At 35.1% G+C, this 14,520-nt stretch overlaps 2 protein-coding genes across 3 annotated transcripts in view; both read right to left on the bottom strand.

The window, feature by feature from the left end:
* LOC142344913 (26S proteasome non-ATPase regulatory subunit 1-like) overlaps nt 1-14,520 on the bottom strand; it is a 628,982-nt gene that overhangs the window by 432,944 nt on the left and 181,518 nt on the right. The window lies entirely within an intron of this gene.
* Nucleotides 1-14,520, bottom strand: part of LOC142344907 (uncharacterized) — an 84,372-nt gene that overhangs the window by 58,205 nt on the left and 11,647 nt on the right. For both annotated transcript variants that reach the window (XM_075396963.1, XM_075396964.1), the window contains exon 5: nt 12,898-13,060. In XM_075396963.1, the coding sequence (XP_075253078.1) occupies nt 12,898-13,060 (163 nt within the window). The remainder of the gene's footprint in view (nt 1-12,897; nt 13,061-14,520) is intronic.

The following is a 14,520-nucleotide window of genomic DNA, read 5'->3' as shown; positions in this document are numbered from 1 at the left end:
ACTGGTGTCCATGGATGTAACTATCTCGACATCGCCAGCGCGAGTAGTGAGACAGGTGAAGAGGAAGCCCCACCTTTTCTCTGTAGTACGGCGGACAGTAACATGGAATGGCCCAAAGTAGTCAACGCCAGTGTTCATGAATGGAGGAGACTGGTACGCAAGTCTCTCCTTAGGTAAGTGAGACATGATTGGTTGCATAGTTACAGCTTGGAATTTTCGGCAGCTCAGGCAGTGTGCTTTGATGGAACGCAAAATGATCTAAGTTTCAGCACTGTATAGTGTTCCTGCACATTTGATCTTAGGTATTCCACGCCTTGATGATAATGCTTCACGTGGGTGTGTTCAAGGAACAGTTTTACAAACGGATGACGTGCATCTAAGTTGATTGGGTACTTTACGTTGAACCCAACTTCAGTTAACCGCTTGATGCGGCCCGAGGAATGGATTTGCTTCATTCGGACTAATAAACGGTGATTGTGGAGCAATTCGGCTACTCCGTTTAACAGATTTATTGTCAAGAAGATCTTTTCTTTCGGTTTCAAAAGACTCTCCTTGCACCAAGTACTGCAGATGACGCTCGGCTTCGTCAAGCTCAGTGGGGTTAGTAATGCTACCATCGAGGTTACGGTAGCCGGCATATTTCGGCAAAAAGCCGGAGAACGTATGCGGCAATGCGCAAGTACTTTTGGTAGGAACTAAACTTACCAAACGGGAATTTTGAAGGAACGGGAGTTATCTGTTTTTTGACAGATGTAGTCAGAGATACAGTGTCTTCTATAGTGACTGCTTGGTTGACGCCAAGTTTGATGTTTTTATTGACGTCTTTGTTCGGTACAAACGGGAAACGTGAATTATTTAGGAAATGTGGACCTTTGACCCAACTGCTTAGTTGCAAAATCTCAGCGGACATTCCACGCATGCCAGCGTCAGCTGGATTATCCTTAGTTGCAACGTGGTTGCATTGGTCAACGCTGGTATACTCCAAAATTTCGCAAACACGGTTTGCAACAAAGATTGGTTGCTTTTCATTCGAGTTAATCCATTGGAGAACGGTTGTGCTGTCTCCACATGAATACTTGGTTAACAGTTACAGTAAGTTCTTGTGTAATTTCCTTTTTCAGTCGAGCTGCAAGTAGAGCTGCTTGTAATTCGAGTTTTGGGACAGTCATTACTTTCATTGGCGACACGCGCGCTTTCCCCAAAACAAACGCAAGCTCTGTTTTTATCTTGCCCGTAGGAGTTGTTACTCGGGCTCGAAGAAATGCTACGGCACTAAAAATATCCTGGGAACTGTCACCGAACATATGCAATTCTACGTTATCAAAGGGTCCACTAAAGTAACTTGGAGGAATTTTGATGTTTCAAGCTTTGGTAAGTCCGCACTCCAAACCAAGAATCTTTGAACCATGTCCTGTGGGAGCTCGTCATCCCAGTGTTGCTTAAAATGTAATTGCCTCGACAATTTTTGAATAGAATGCCTTGAAATGTCAGTGTTCTGATCTTCCACAGTTTGCCGTTGTTGTGGCTAGGACACTCTGGAGAGTCAATCATAACATCTGGTTCACTAGTTTTCTCCTCATTGTTAAAGCTTAAAGCAAGTGAGGTGTTGATCCAGTCTTGGACAGCCTTTTCACTTCTCATTGATCTCCTAGCACTTGCAGTTGTTTCAGATTGGGTACCTTTAGAAACGGCGTCCAGCAATTCAAATTCTTGCAGAGTTGCCTCTGCCAACCGTTTCCTGTTGTTTTCCTCCGGTTCATCTATTTTCATTTGCTTTTTTGTTTAGCAAGGCGAATAGCTGCCTCATTCTGTTTTTCAATTTCTTCGCGCTTCGCGATTACGTAATCATGTTTACGCTGACTAGATGTTTTTGACGCGGCCATAAGTAAGGGAAGTCTAGAACGAATGGAAGCCCTTGGTTCCTGGAACTCACTCCTTTTATCATCAGCAGAGTTGATGTAGTTTCGTGCTGAAGTGAGTATCTTGTCGTTCTTAGTTGTCATTGCTTCCAAGTAAGACTCTAATGAAGGAACAAGTGCACTTGGATCCTCCGTTTTTCCAGCAAATGCTATCAGGTCCTCATTTTTGTCTACAACAGTCATAAATGCTTCGTTGCACTTTGTTACTAGGCGTTCAACTTTCACTCGCCTACTTTTACTTTTTATACAATGAAGGATATCTTCATGTATAGCATGCAGTTCAGCTTCACGCTTTGACCTGGCAGCGTACAACTTTTTGACTTTTTGATCAAGACTATAAGACATCACGATGTTGTTATTTCCAAAGACCAGCAAAACTACCACTGGAAACGATTATCTATTATATGCACACTCCAAACAAACCAAATCACGGCAAAATAAACCCAACGCAAAAGACACCAAACACAGCACACTGTAGACGGTCTGTAAATCAAACCGCCCAAAGCAGAAAAAGTCGAGCAGACAGTGCCCGATAAAAACAGAAGTGGAGCGCTGAACGCTATGCGCTCAACGCGGAGGGAGACAAAAAACACACGGGAATTCGAGCGTGCAACGCGCGACGAAACGGAAACGGGACAAGCGAGAAGTCGAGCGAGCAGTGCCCGACGGAACGGAAACGGGACAGACGGGAAGTCGAGCGAAAAACGCGCAACGCAACGAAACGGGACGGTGGGGAAAGAGCGGGCGGGAAATGAGGTCGGAAAGAACTATGTTAGCAGACCACAGCAGAAACTCAATCAAACAACCTAGCCGTAACTCCAGAACAAACCTTAGTCACACCCTAGGAAGAAGGAGAGAAGTTACTGCAAGACAATCTAGCATAGTTCATTATGGGGCTTAATATAACAACAAATTAATTTACGGCAATGCAGTAGTACACTAAAAAGATGTAAAGGTCGAGAAATTTACTAGCCGTAACTCCAGAATAAACTTAAGTCACATCCTAGCAAAACTCAAACCAGAACAAACAATCAGCATACTAACGGTATTAAACAAACTACAGCAAAATTGAATAAACTACAATAGTGTATTTGTAGACTCAGACAGTTGGAAAAGTCAAGAAACAATCCAGCCGTAACTCGAGAATAAACTCAAGTCACACACTAGAAGGCAACGAGACCAAACCAACTAGCAATCATACAGGTACACACAAACCTACAGCAGCAAAATCAATATACTACGAAGGAGGGCTAGTAAATTAGTAAAAGTTGAAAAGTCAAAGGGCAATCCAGCCGTAACTCGAGAATAAATTTAAGTCACACCCTAGAAAGCTATAAGACCTAAACAACAAACCAGCATACTATCATACTCATTTTACTACAGCATAAACAACGACTTACTTCATCACATATGACATACTACATCGAAATCCGGGGAAGTAGCGGAAGAAAACGGAAAGCAACGTTTTGGGAGAGCGACGTTATTGAAAAGAAAAACGGAACACGGAGAATTGAAAGGTTAAAGGACGAAAAGGACGCGGACGAAAAATGGTACATAAACGAGAGATGAGAAAAATTATGGGAACTCGATAATTTTTTGTAGGCCGGAGATTGTGAAAATTTTCAACTTTTTCTTGTGTATTGAGTTTCACTCAATTAACGAACCTTCTTGTTGAGACAAATGATTTTTGACAAATTGGCCAAAAATTTTGCTTTTGTCCAATTTTTATCTATTTTTGGTCAATTTTTTGCAATTTCTTGAATACGGAACGGTAATCCACTAAACCGGACAGTTTTATGCTCGAAAATACGGTTTATAAACATTCGGTAATAATTTTCTATTGACCAAAAATTTTCAAAATTGAACAATTTAGCATTATTTTCTCTCACTTTTCTGTATATCAGAGGTTATTTTTTGATATACGAACCGACTGTATCAGTTTTTTCGAACTTTTAGTAACTCGGCCCAAAATTTTCAGAATTGATGTTTTCGTCTCCATTTTTTTTTTCATTGTGGGCCCCCTTACCAATGTTTTCTACAAAGAATAGATTAGCTTTACTACCATCGCTCACGGGTTGCGTTTCTTGCCGTCTAAGCTATGAAAATTAAATAAACCGCAGCCAAATATTAAAATGTTTTGAAAAAGTCATCTTACAGTTCTCGACAGTCACTCTTGGAATTGTTATTTGTCTTGGTTGAGCAGGCAGATCACATAAACATCTGGAGACCCAATAATTAACAATTTTTTGAGAGTCCAATTCTAAAATTTTTGACGTTTCTTTGAGCGACTTTAAAGCTGTCAGCGATTTGATCAATTCCGACAGGGTACTTCTTCAAAATTTTCGCTGTTTGACTAAATGAAAGTTTCACTTGAGTCGTTCGTTATAACCAAATCAGAATGAACTTGACCAAAATGACCAAATCATCATGTTTAATAAACTGACTGTTCTTGACCATTCGACGGTTTTCAACCTCGGATGTTGACTGTGCGTACAATTCAGAGTCTACTTCATTGATAATTTTGCTCAGCAGGTATTCTTTGATATCTATCGGTAAATTTATTTCGGACACCACGGTGGCATATGGTAAAGTCGTGGTAATCCGATATTTTTTGCGCAATAATTTTTGCCATATGATATCGACTCTTCCAAAGATATCTAAATCTGCTTTTTGGTCAGCCGATTCGTAATGCAAGCGTTTCGTATAACTGATGTTAGAATGCAAATTATGTGTCGACCAGCATTGTCGTCGCTTCGTTGGTCGAAAAAAGCTGTTCGTAAACCGTCCCGGGTCGCGGCACCAATATTAACTCAGTGAAAACTGTAGTTCGGGAGTTCAAGCTCAATGATAGCAAGCATCGTATAGCAACAACATATAAGCAACGTATTTGCAGTAAAACGTAAAATCCAAAAACGTATAAGCATTAGTACGATTAAGATCAAGACAACAAGTGAAACTTAGACGGCAAGGTTTTTTCGATGCTCTTTTACTGGTTTTTTGTCTGATATTATTGACGTAAAATCAGTTCGTATTGATTCAGCAATTGTCTAGAAAACCTAAAAATATTAAGCCGAAAACCAGTTTAATCGATAAATATAGTGGTTATATTTACTTAAAATTAGGTTTAATGAACTTTTTCGGAACGTTCTACGTATATTAGAACGTGTTTAAATCTTATTTGGAACGATTTATATGCCTATTTGTTATTGAGAAATACTCGATTCTGATTGGCTAAAATTCGTCCATTTACTACGTAACACGAGTTGAGAAGCAAAGTTAATCTGGTATGACGATGTTACAAATAATTAATTTTCAAATTAATTCGTTCTTATTGTTGATGCCGCTTCGTTAATTTTCTGTAGGTAGTATTTTTTGAATAAGGCAGCTAATCTTTTATTTGCGAAAGCTACAAATATTTTTTACACCACCATATCTTTAAAACTCTTGAAAATTTTTTATTTTTTGTTTCGCCAACAGTAATCAAGGCTTGACTCCAAAATTTTCACTATGCAAAGCGATTATCTGAAAACGATTAGAGAAATATAATAGATGTGGTTTAGAGTATGATATGATAGATATATTACACATTGTTCAATTTCTAATAATTTGATCTCTGAAAAGTAAGTTAGGTTCAGTACTTTTTATGATTTGGTCATGATAGTAACATTGATAGATTGCAAAATTTACCTAGATTGTTAAAAGAACAGAATGAATAGATATATAATAATAATAAACTTGTTTTCAGTAAATAATGAGTAATCTGAAGTTAATATCAATTTAATGTTGAAAAGCGCCGTACTGAGCGAATGCTAGGAGGCATTTTTTTCCGTTTGAGCTATCAAATTCAGTTTTGGTATAGGGTAATCTAATGACTATTCAAAGTGTCAAAATGTTCTCTGGCGGATTGAAAAATTTTTGGAGTCTTTCATGGAAATTTATAAGGCGTAGCAAGAAAACTCCATGCGAGAAACCGTTTTTTTAAAAGGTTAAAGATGTTCATGTGTCATTTTTTATGTGCTTTTATTTCTTTACGTAGTAAAACGCAAATTTTTGTGGAGTTTAAATTTGGCTAGAAAAATGGAGTCTTAATTGTTTCAATCAAGGCATTTTGCTCAACCAGTCAGACCTTTGCGAGAGCAGTAAAAAAATTGTCCTCCGCCATTAGTGCAAAATTATTTTCTTACAACAATGTTTTCCAATACATCAATTGTTGTCAAACGGATGTTTTTTAATTGATGTCGAGCAAATCAGTTGTTGTTAAACAAGAAGCACTTCTGAAGCAAAATTGTGATTCTGTTTGAAAATGTTCCTTTTTACTACTAAGGACTACAAGATAATTTTGGTAAAAAAAACAATTTCATAGAGAATCAGAATTTTGGTTCAGAAGTGCTTCTTGTTTGACACCAACTGATTTGCTGCTCGGGGTTGCCAAAAAACATAATTACAATAGGCTAACAGAGTTCGTATTGGTTCCATTCAGATGCGCTCACGTGATCAAATATTGACCGCATTTTTGAAGTGTCGGTCAAGCGATCTCTTGAAAACTTTAGGTGTGCATATAAAGACATGATGAGCAATTATACTGAGTCTTTTTATTAATTTTGTTTTTTCAAATCTAGTATTTGCAGTGACCTGACTGATCATACAAATCCTGCGGTAAATGATCAATTTTTCTTTGATGTGATATCAATTTTCGCTTTTCTCAATTTGGGTATGTAATTTTCTAATCTGAGTGGGTTCAAAAGTAAGGAGCATAAACATATTAACCATTCACCTGTTCTGAATTTATTTGGAAAATTTTTATTTGAACCTTAATTCCGAGATGATAGCAGAAATTTGTTAATCCAATGAATGCCAGATGTCCCAAATTCAGAGCAGAAGATCAGAGATAACTGTTGGGAATTAATGGACTTGTTTTCTATGATCACCAGTTACCTATAGATCTTACTGGCAACCTTTTCTTACCTATATTGGCTTTTTGCGTTTCCAAACCGGTCCAAGATATCTCAATTTGAGTTTTTCGCTCCAATTCATATGAGAAAGTGATTTTGATGAATTTGCTTATCTCAAAATATAATAATATTGAGTCCTAGTATTCAGTTCCTCTCAGTTGTATACAACAAAATGAGAATTATGGATTCAATTTAAATTAGTTTTACGATTTATCTGCCACGGAAGTTAGATTGTAATACGAAGTCAAAGAGTCCAGAATGCTCATTCTGCTGTTTTATGACAGCTGACATTTTAATTGCAATTGAAAACCTTTGTCAAAAATTAGATTGTGAGAAAAATATTAATCAAAATGATGCACTTGAATACGGAGTAAAACAAGGAGGCTCGGGAATGTGCGTTTGCACATAAAGTTGCGACTCCGCTCATCCGCATTTTTGGCATAAATGTCTACCAAATGCGGAACAGATAGAACCCCCCCCCCCCCCCCCAAAAAAAAAAAAAAAAAAAAAAATTTCAAGTATTTTTCAAATACAAAAGTGTATGAACAAAAAGATCGCCTTCAACGCAGATAACTCAGTGGAGTAAATATGCCGCTTTAGATTGACGAGATCAGCAATTATTAAGAAAGCAAGTCAACAGAAACAACAAAATCAATCAACAATAACAACAAACATTAATTACATCAAATACTTTGTCCATTAAAAAAGTTATCAGCATGGTCATAATAGCGTCAGATAAAACTGAAACTAAGCAAAACAACTTGTATTTCACTAGAAAAGATTTGGGACCACTACATAATAAATCTCGGTAACAATTAGACAAAAAAGAACGACAAAACAGCAGTTAAAAAATTGGCTTAAATTTTAAAAAAACAATTAGTTTGAAAACCATTAGATAGCAATTGGAAACATCCATCATGTTTATGATCAAAAACGCCTCTATGCGAGGGCATTAAGACCTGTCTGCATTCAATTTTTAAGATTGATGAGAACTGTCATTATTAAGGAAACGAGTCAAGATGTACAGCAAAATCAAACAACAACAACAAAATTTAATTACATCAAATACTTTATGTCCATTTTAAAAAACAAAACCTGGAAACAAAGTCAAAACAGCGTCTGATAAACTGAAACTGTACAAAATAAAATGTACTTCACTAGAAAAGATATGGGATCAGTCCATAATAAGGCTCGGTAACTTTTAGACAAAGACAAAACCAGTAAAGATAAAAAATTCGCTTAAACTTTTTACAAACAATTCTTTTCAAGGTAATGAGAACCATTAGAAATCAACTGAAAACAACCCACGGGTTTACGATTATAAAGGTTCCTAAAGGAGGGCATGAAGACCTGTCGTTATTCTACTTTTCATGAGGATACAAAAAGAACAACAAACGAGAAAACAAACAAAAATTCAATTATCATTTGCAAGAAAACGCTCTTGAAGCGGTAGAGGCATATTTTGCGCTTCGAAAAATGTTCAATTTAGCCTTCCTCGAAAGCCAATAAAGTGGTATACGAGTTTTCTTTAATGAGAATAGGTCATAAGTACACAAAAAAAGGGCAAAATTAAGCAATAGGTTTTTTTCGAAAACAATTATTGTCAAAGTCATTGAAGCCATTAGCTACAAAATGAAATAAATAAATAAGATCGTTTGTTTGTCCAGAGGAAGCGCTTGAGACCTGTAGATAATTGGATTTTTTCTTATGTCCACGAAAAGAACGTCAAACGTAGACAAAAATAAAAAATGGGTATCCTTTTTTTGCGAAAATCCTGTGTCGAAGCCAGTAAATTCATTATTAAATCTTCAAAAACTTTTGATTTTGTACATTTGCACCTTCCCTTGAAGAATATAATGTCAAATGTGATCTGTATTAAACGAGACTAGGCAACAAATATTCATTAATGAACAGAAGTTAAAAATTCGTTTTTTTAAAAAATAATTGTTTTCAAAATCATGAAAGCCATTAGCTATCTACTCAAATTAGAATATAGGCTCACTTATTCTACAAAAAAATCATTGAGACCTGTCAAAATCCGGGAAATTTCATACGACTAAAAAGACAAAGTAAAAACGACAGTTGAAGACAAAACAATTTTATTGAATTTCTTCAATAAAGGGGTATCGAAGCCGTTAAAACCATAATCCATGCCTTTGAAGATTTTTTATGTTCAATTGTGCTTTATTTTGAACGCCAATAATGTAATATGTGATCTTTCAACAATGTGAAAATGTGACAAAACGAGAAAAAACGTGACAATTGGGCCAATGCCTAATAATAAAAAAATTTGTGAAATCTAGTAGTATCAAATCAAAGCCAGAAAACAATACCTTAACGCGCAAGAAAGATTAAATTTTAATCCATTAGGAAGAACAGGAAGAAGATGCATTCTTTCTTTGCTGACACTAAGCTACCAAATCACTAAATTAAGAGAAAAATAGTGACAAAGTTCAATAAGCCATTGTTTATTTAAAAATCAAACATTTTTAAAAGGCAAAACGACCAAAACTTTACGATTAACGAAAATAGATACAATAATTTGGAACTGTTTATGCAGCCAATTGGAACTATCAACACTGAGCTTCGATTTGAATTGTTCTTTCTTTAATTTGCATTAAAAATATTAAAATTTTTTTCAATAAGAGACCGACTGAATACAATCCGAATTATTTTTAAGATTGGACCAAAACTAGCCCTGCTATGGTGTTCGACCATTAGGAGCACTCAATTGTTTCGACTTTTATAGATCTAGATAATTTGTTAGTTAAAAGATCAAAAATAACTGCTGCGTTTTTGAACTATAGTGTAAAATTTGCAAAAAAAAAACGGCAAAATTTTGTCTCAAGAATACTCTCAATTAAAATGGAAGTAGGACTAGACCCCTATTTAGTTTACAAAGATTGTGCTAGATGTTTTTGGTTGTGTACTTCCGGCAAATTTAATCAAAGTGGACCAAAGAAGCTTATTTGGGGCAATTTCTGATAAAAAAAAGTATGAAATTTGAAATGTTTAGCCAAAATTTTAGCCGAAACAATTTAATCAAAGAAGTCAACAATTATTTTTGTCTTTAAATATGAAATCAACAGGACTATTGTTATCAATTTTTTCGATATTTTAGCAAAATTGACGAAATTGGCAAAAATTCCGGAAAGTGTGTATAAAAATGTGAATATTAGACCGCAAATCGTTCTAATTTAAACCACGTTAACTCGCTCTAGAAAACGAAATTCGAAAAAATCTTTCGAATTCCTTATTCTACGATGGACGGGCTTTTTAATGATACCACTCACAAATCTCTACGATGAATATATCGATCGGTCAAAATTGTCTGAACAAAAAAAAACTCAGTTGAGTATATAGTTCCTCCCCCCTCAAGAGGGGTCGGAACAAAAAACTTGATTTGAGATATCTTGAGTGAAAGAATAAAGTAGGTAAGAATAATAGGTAAAACGAGGTAGACAATAAATATTGAAGTGAATAGGTAAATAAATACATGTGTAAACCAGTCTTTTCAGTATTCCATCATTCAATCATTTGTATTCCCTTGCTGGATCTCTGTTTGAAATTTCATTTTTTAATGGGAAATTTCAGTCTTTTAATGGATTAACAATTTTCTGTTCTAGTCTCTGTGTTAAGGTCCAAATAAAATGTTTTTCAAAATACCACCCCATTCAATAAAAATCATGCACTTAATGGGCTGCACAACAGTCAAGATCTTATTTTAATTATAATCTTGGACTCCCTATCCAGACAGCCTGCCCTGCCAACTTTTAAAACAAAGCCTGAAATTTTAGCTTGTCATGATATCGACGACTACTTTTTGTTATGTTTTACTAACGAAGTGCAAATCTCACGCTTTGTGTTAATGCCCAAAGTTTTTTGCACTTCTAAAGGAAACAACTACTGTAAATTGTTCAGTTGAAGGACGATCTAATTGTTCATTTTTCTAAATAAGAATGTCATTTTAATAGCCGCGAAGCGGTAGCTGTGGTTATTATTGGCCTTCTCTTGGTTTTTTTACGACTCGAAGAGGAGTATTGGTTTCCTTAAGTTTTTTTTACCCGGAAGTTCTATTCGTTCAGACTGCGTTTCGACCTAAGAGCGAAAGACAGTAAAATTGCCTTGAGAACTAATGTTTTCATCCAGATAAGTTTTTTTATCATGCCCAACGATCAGTGAATGACTTTTGATTTGAAGAGTTTTTGACAGAATGCCGCGTATAGATAATCATGTTTAGCCGTTTTTTCGTCCAATTGGCCCAGTTTTAGTAGAAGCTGTATTGATATGTGAAACTCTGAAATTGATATCACAGTGTTTTTGAGAGTCTAATAATGCGTTTTAAATTCTAAATGAGCACATATTTCACAATTTTTTGGCTTTTTTAGATTAATTTCTTTTTTGTATCTTAAAGCGATTTTTTTTCAAAAATCAGTTGATCTGGATATGGCGATTTATCTTTCATATTCCATTCATAGAATGCCTCTTTATAACGTGAGGGATTTTTGTTTTACAGAATTGTACACATGATTGCCTGATTTTGGCAGTTTTTGTTTCTGTTTTGTTTTGGATTAAACTACTCGAGTCTTTTTCACTGTCAGGGATCCTAATTTTATTCTACTAATAATTGAAAGATTTTTTTATATGAGTGCAATTTTGAGAAAGTTTTTTTCTGTCCTTGTTCTCCGCATTCTAGCATTTCTCAGTTTTTCATTGTCATGAGGCTTATAGTTCCAATCAGCTCTGCTTTTATCAGTTGTTGAAAAATAATTTTGGTCTTTTTCTTAGATTCTGATTTTGTTGCTCATTTGACCTAGTACGGCAATGAGAATTTGCTTGGAACGCCGTTAAACCTTTTGACTGATAATTACTTTCTACGAGTTTTATTGGGTTCTTAGTTTTGATTTTAACCAAGTTTTTGGCCCTTGAATTATATTCCGTTTATTCTGTTTTTATTATCTTGAATGTTTCAATTATTTGCTGATTTTTCTCCTAATGCAATTTTTGGGCCATTGTATTTTGTTCTTGGGTTTATTGGTAATTGAATTAAGCGTCATGCTTGTAGGCTCTGTTTACGATAAAGGAGCAAGTTTCTTGCTGCAAAGTTGTCTAGATGACAACATTTTGCTCTCATTTCTTTCTTCGAAAATAGAGATGTTTGACAGCTCATTAAAGCTTGACTGATATTTTGTTGTTGGTTTACTAGTTTTTATTGTATGAAACAACGGTTTTAATTTGTATGTTTACTTGTACTACATGAAAAATAAAATGAATTTTCCTAATTTTTCATGTTACTTTTTTCTGGCGAATTTTTTTTGTCTGTTGCTTTCTGTCTTGATGCGTTCTGCAACGCGATATTAGCTATTTCAAAAGCCAGTTCTTACGGGGGATAAGACTTCTAGTAGTTTCCGGAATTTTTCGGCTATGTTTTTTGTTTCGTCAAGATTTTTGTTACGACCTTATGACGTAACAACTTTAAGTGTGCTTTTTGTTCATTCGTTCATGCAATTTCAACTGAAGTGCACGCGTAGTGTGATTTTTCACCCTTAGTGGAGCGAGTTTTTTTTTGTTGATTCGCGTGATACAGTTTTTGGTCACACGCGACTTAACTCATTCTCAAAAATGACTTCTCACTTTGAAATGACTCTTTTTTAACTTTAATTCAATGAGATAAGGTCAAGTAAATGCTGCACACAAGTGAATGTGGGCAGCTAATAGATGCAGCAATAACTTATATTGTCTGTCTTGACGGTGTTTTTTGAGACTGTAGGTCTACAAAGCTATTGGGGCTATTTTATCCTGCAAGCCATGTTTTGATTTTGTCGACTTATTTCCCGATGAGTAATTATAATAGAAATATTGCACGGTGGGCGAGCGAGCTTTTGCTGCCTTTATTATATTTAACTGTGGTGGTTCATATTAGGGTTGTGTGGTTTGGTTTTTGAATAGTAAATCATTATTTATTGTTAATATTAATTGGTACTAAATTCTGTCGATATCAATTAAGGCCGATTTTAAAATGATACCTGTGATGTCCTTGACATTTTTGTCCATAGTCTCTGGCAGTTCAGTTGACCCCGCCTTCTCCAGTGCCTCTGTTAGGGTCTCACAGTGGGTCTGCAACCTCTGTTTCTCCTTCGTGTACTTCTGGTTCAGAGAGTCCACCAAGCGACCCTTCGCCTCTGACACCTTAAGAGAGCAATCAGTTACTTCGTGCTTTTATTTTTCGATTTGCCCTTTGATAGTGAAAATTTGATCGGTGAACTTTCATTTTCTTAGACATGTATTAATTCTAACTGATTAGACATGAGCCATGCGTAAGTTTAGATTCCGTTTAGAAAGTTCAAGTTTGAAAAGAACCATGCATTTTCGAACTTTTATCAGTTAGATTTCTGTTTGAGAAAAGCGTAGCTGAAATCTCTCTTGCCTTATGAACTTGAAATTACTACAGATTGCGCAGAAATATTTTGTTCAGTTTACTGACTAATTGCAAAATAAAGCTCAAGACTTTTTGGTGGATCAACTACCAATAATGCGAACAGATAACTGACAAATAGGAGTTCTTTTCAAAACTGTGCCCTGGTTTGGCTAGTTGAAAATACTTGATATTACTCATTAATAGACGCCGTCAGCCTCTCAAACGGCTATTATTTAGGCGCTCTCCTTTTTATACAATTCAAAAAAATTGAATTGTATTGGGACGCTGTCTTTTTTTAACGACTCGAAGAGTATTGTTTTCTTGAGGTTTTTTTACCGGAAGTACTATTCGTTTAGACGGCGTTTTGACCCGAAAGCGAAAAGAGTAAAATTGCCGTGTGAACTAATTTTTTCTGAGCGAGAGAAGTTTTTTGATCATGTGCTTCCCTCAGTGAATGACTTTTTGACTTTGAAAGGTGTTTTTTTTTGACAGAATGCCGCATAAAGATAACCGTTTTTCCGTCCAATTCGACCAATTTTTTGCTTATAATTTAAGTGTTTTGTAGTAATAAATTTTAATAGAAGCTGTATTAGTATTTGAACCTCTGAAATTGATTCCCCAGTGTTTCTGAGAGTCTGATAATGCGTTTTAAATTCTAAATGAGCATATATTTCCCCATTTTTTAATTCAGTTTTGCTTTTTTAAAATTAATTTCAATTTTGGATCTTAAAGCAATTTTTTTCAAAAATTACTACATATGCCAATTTAACTCAAATTTTTCATGCATTGGATGCATCTTTATAACAAATCTAGTATTTTTGTTTTCTAGATTTGTAAACATGCTTGCCCAATTTTGCCAGTTTTTTTGTTCTATTTTCTCTGTTTTTTGGTTTATTTATTTACTTAAAAAAATCATTTTGTGCACTGTCATGGATCCTAATTTTCTTTTACTAATACCATAATGATTTTTGGCGTTCAATATGATCTGTGTTTTAACATTTTCTTCTATAGAGGAGGTTAGCTTTATAATTTTACGCTAAATAAGGATTTGTAATGGTTTTTCTACTTCATTTTTTTTTCAATTTGATTTTTAACGTTCAAAAATCAAGATTGTTTTTTTGTTTTTTCATATTTGGTTTCTGCTGTATTCTCCTTTCTCTAGCATGTATCAGTTTATCGGTTTCATGAGACCTATAGCTCTTATCAGCTATGCTTTTATCAGTTGTTAAAT

This window comes from Convolutriloba macropyga, chromosome 8, assembly GCF_964194025.1.
Source record: "Convolutriloba macropyga chromosome 8, txConMacr16.3, whole genome shotgun sequence".
Taxonomy (NCBI): Eukaryota; Metazoa; Xenacoelomorpha; order Acoela; family Convolutidae; genus Convolutriloba; species Convolutriloba macropyga.
The sequence above is the reverse complement of the archived record's forward strand: the minus strand, read 5'-3'. Positions and strand labels throughout refer to the sequence as shown.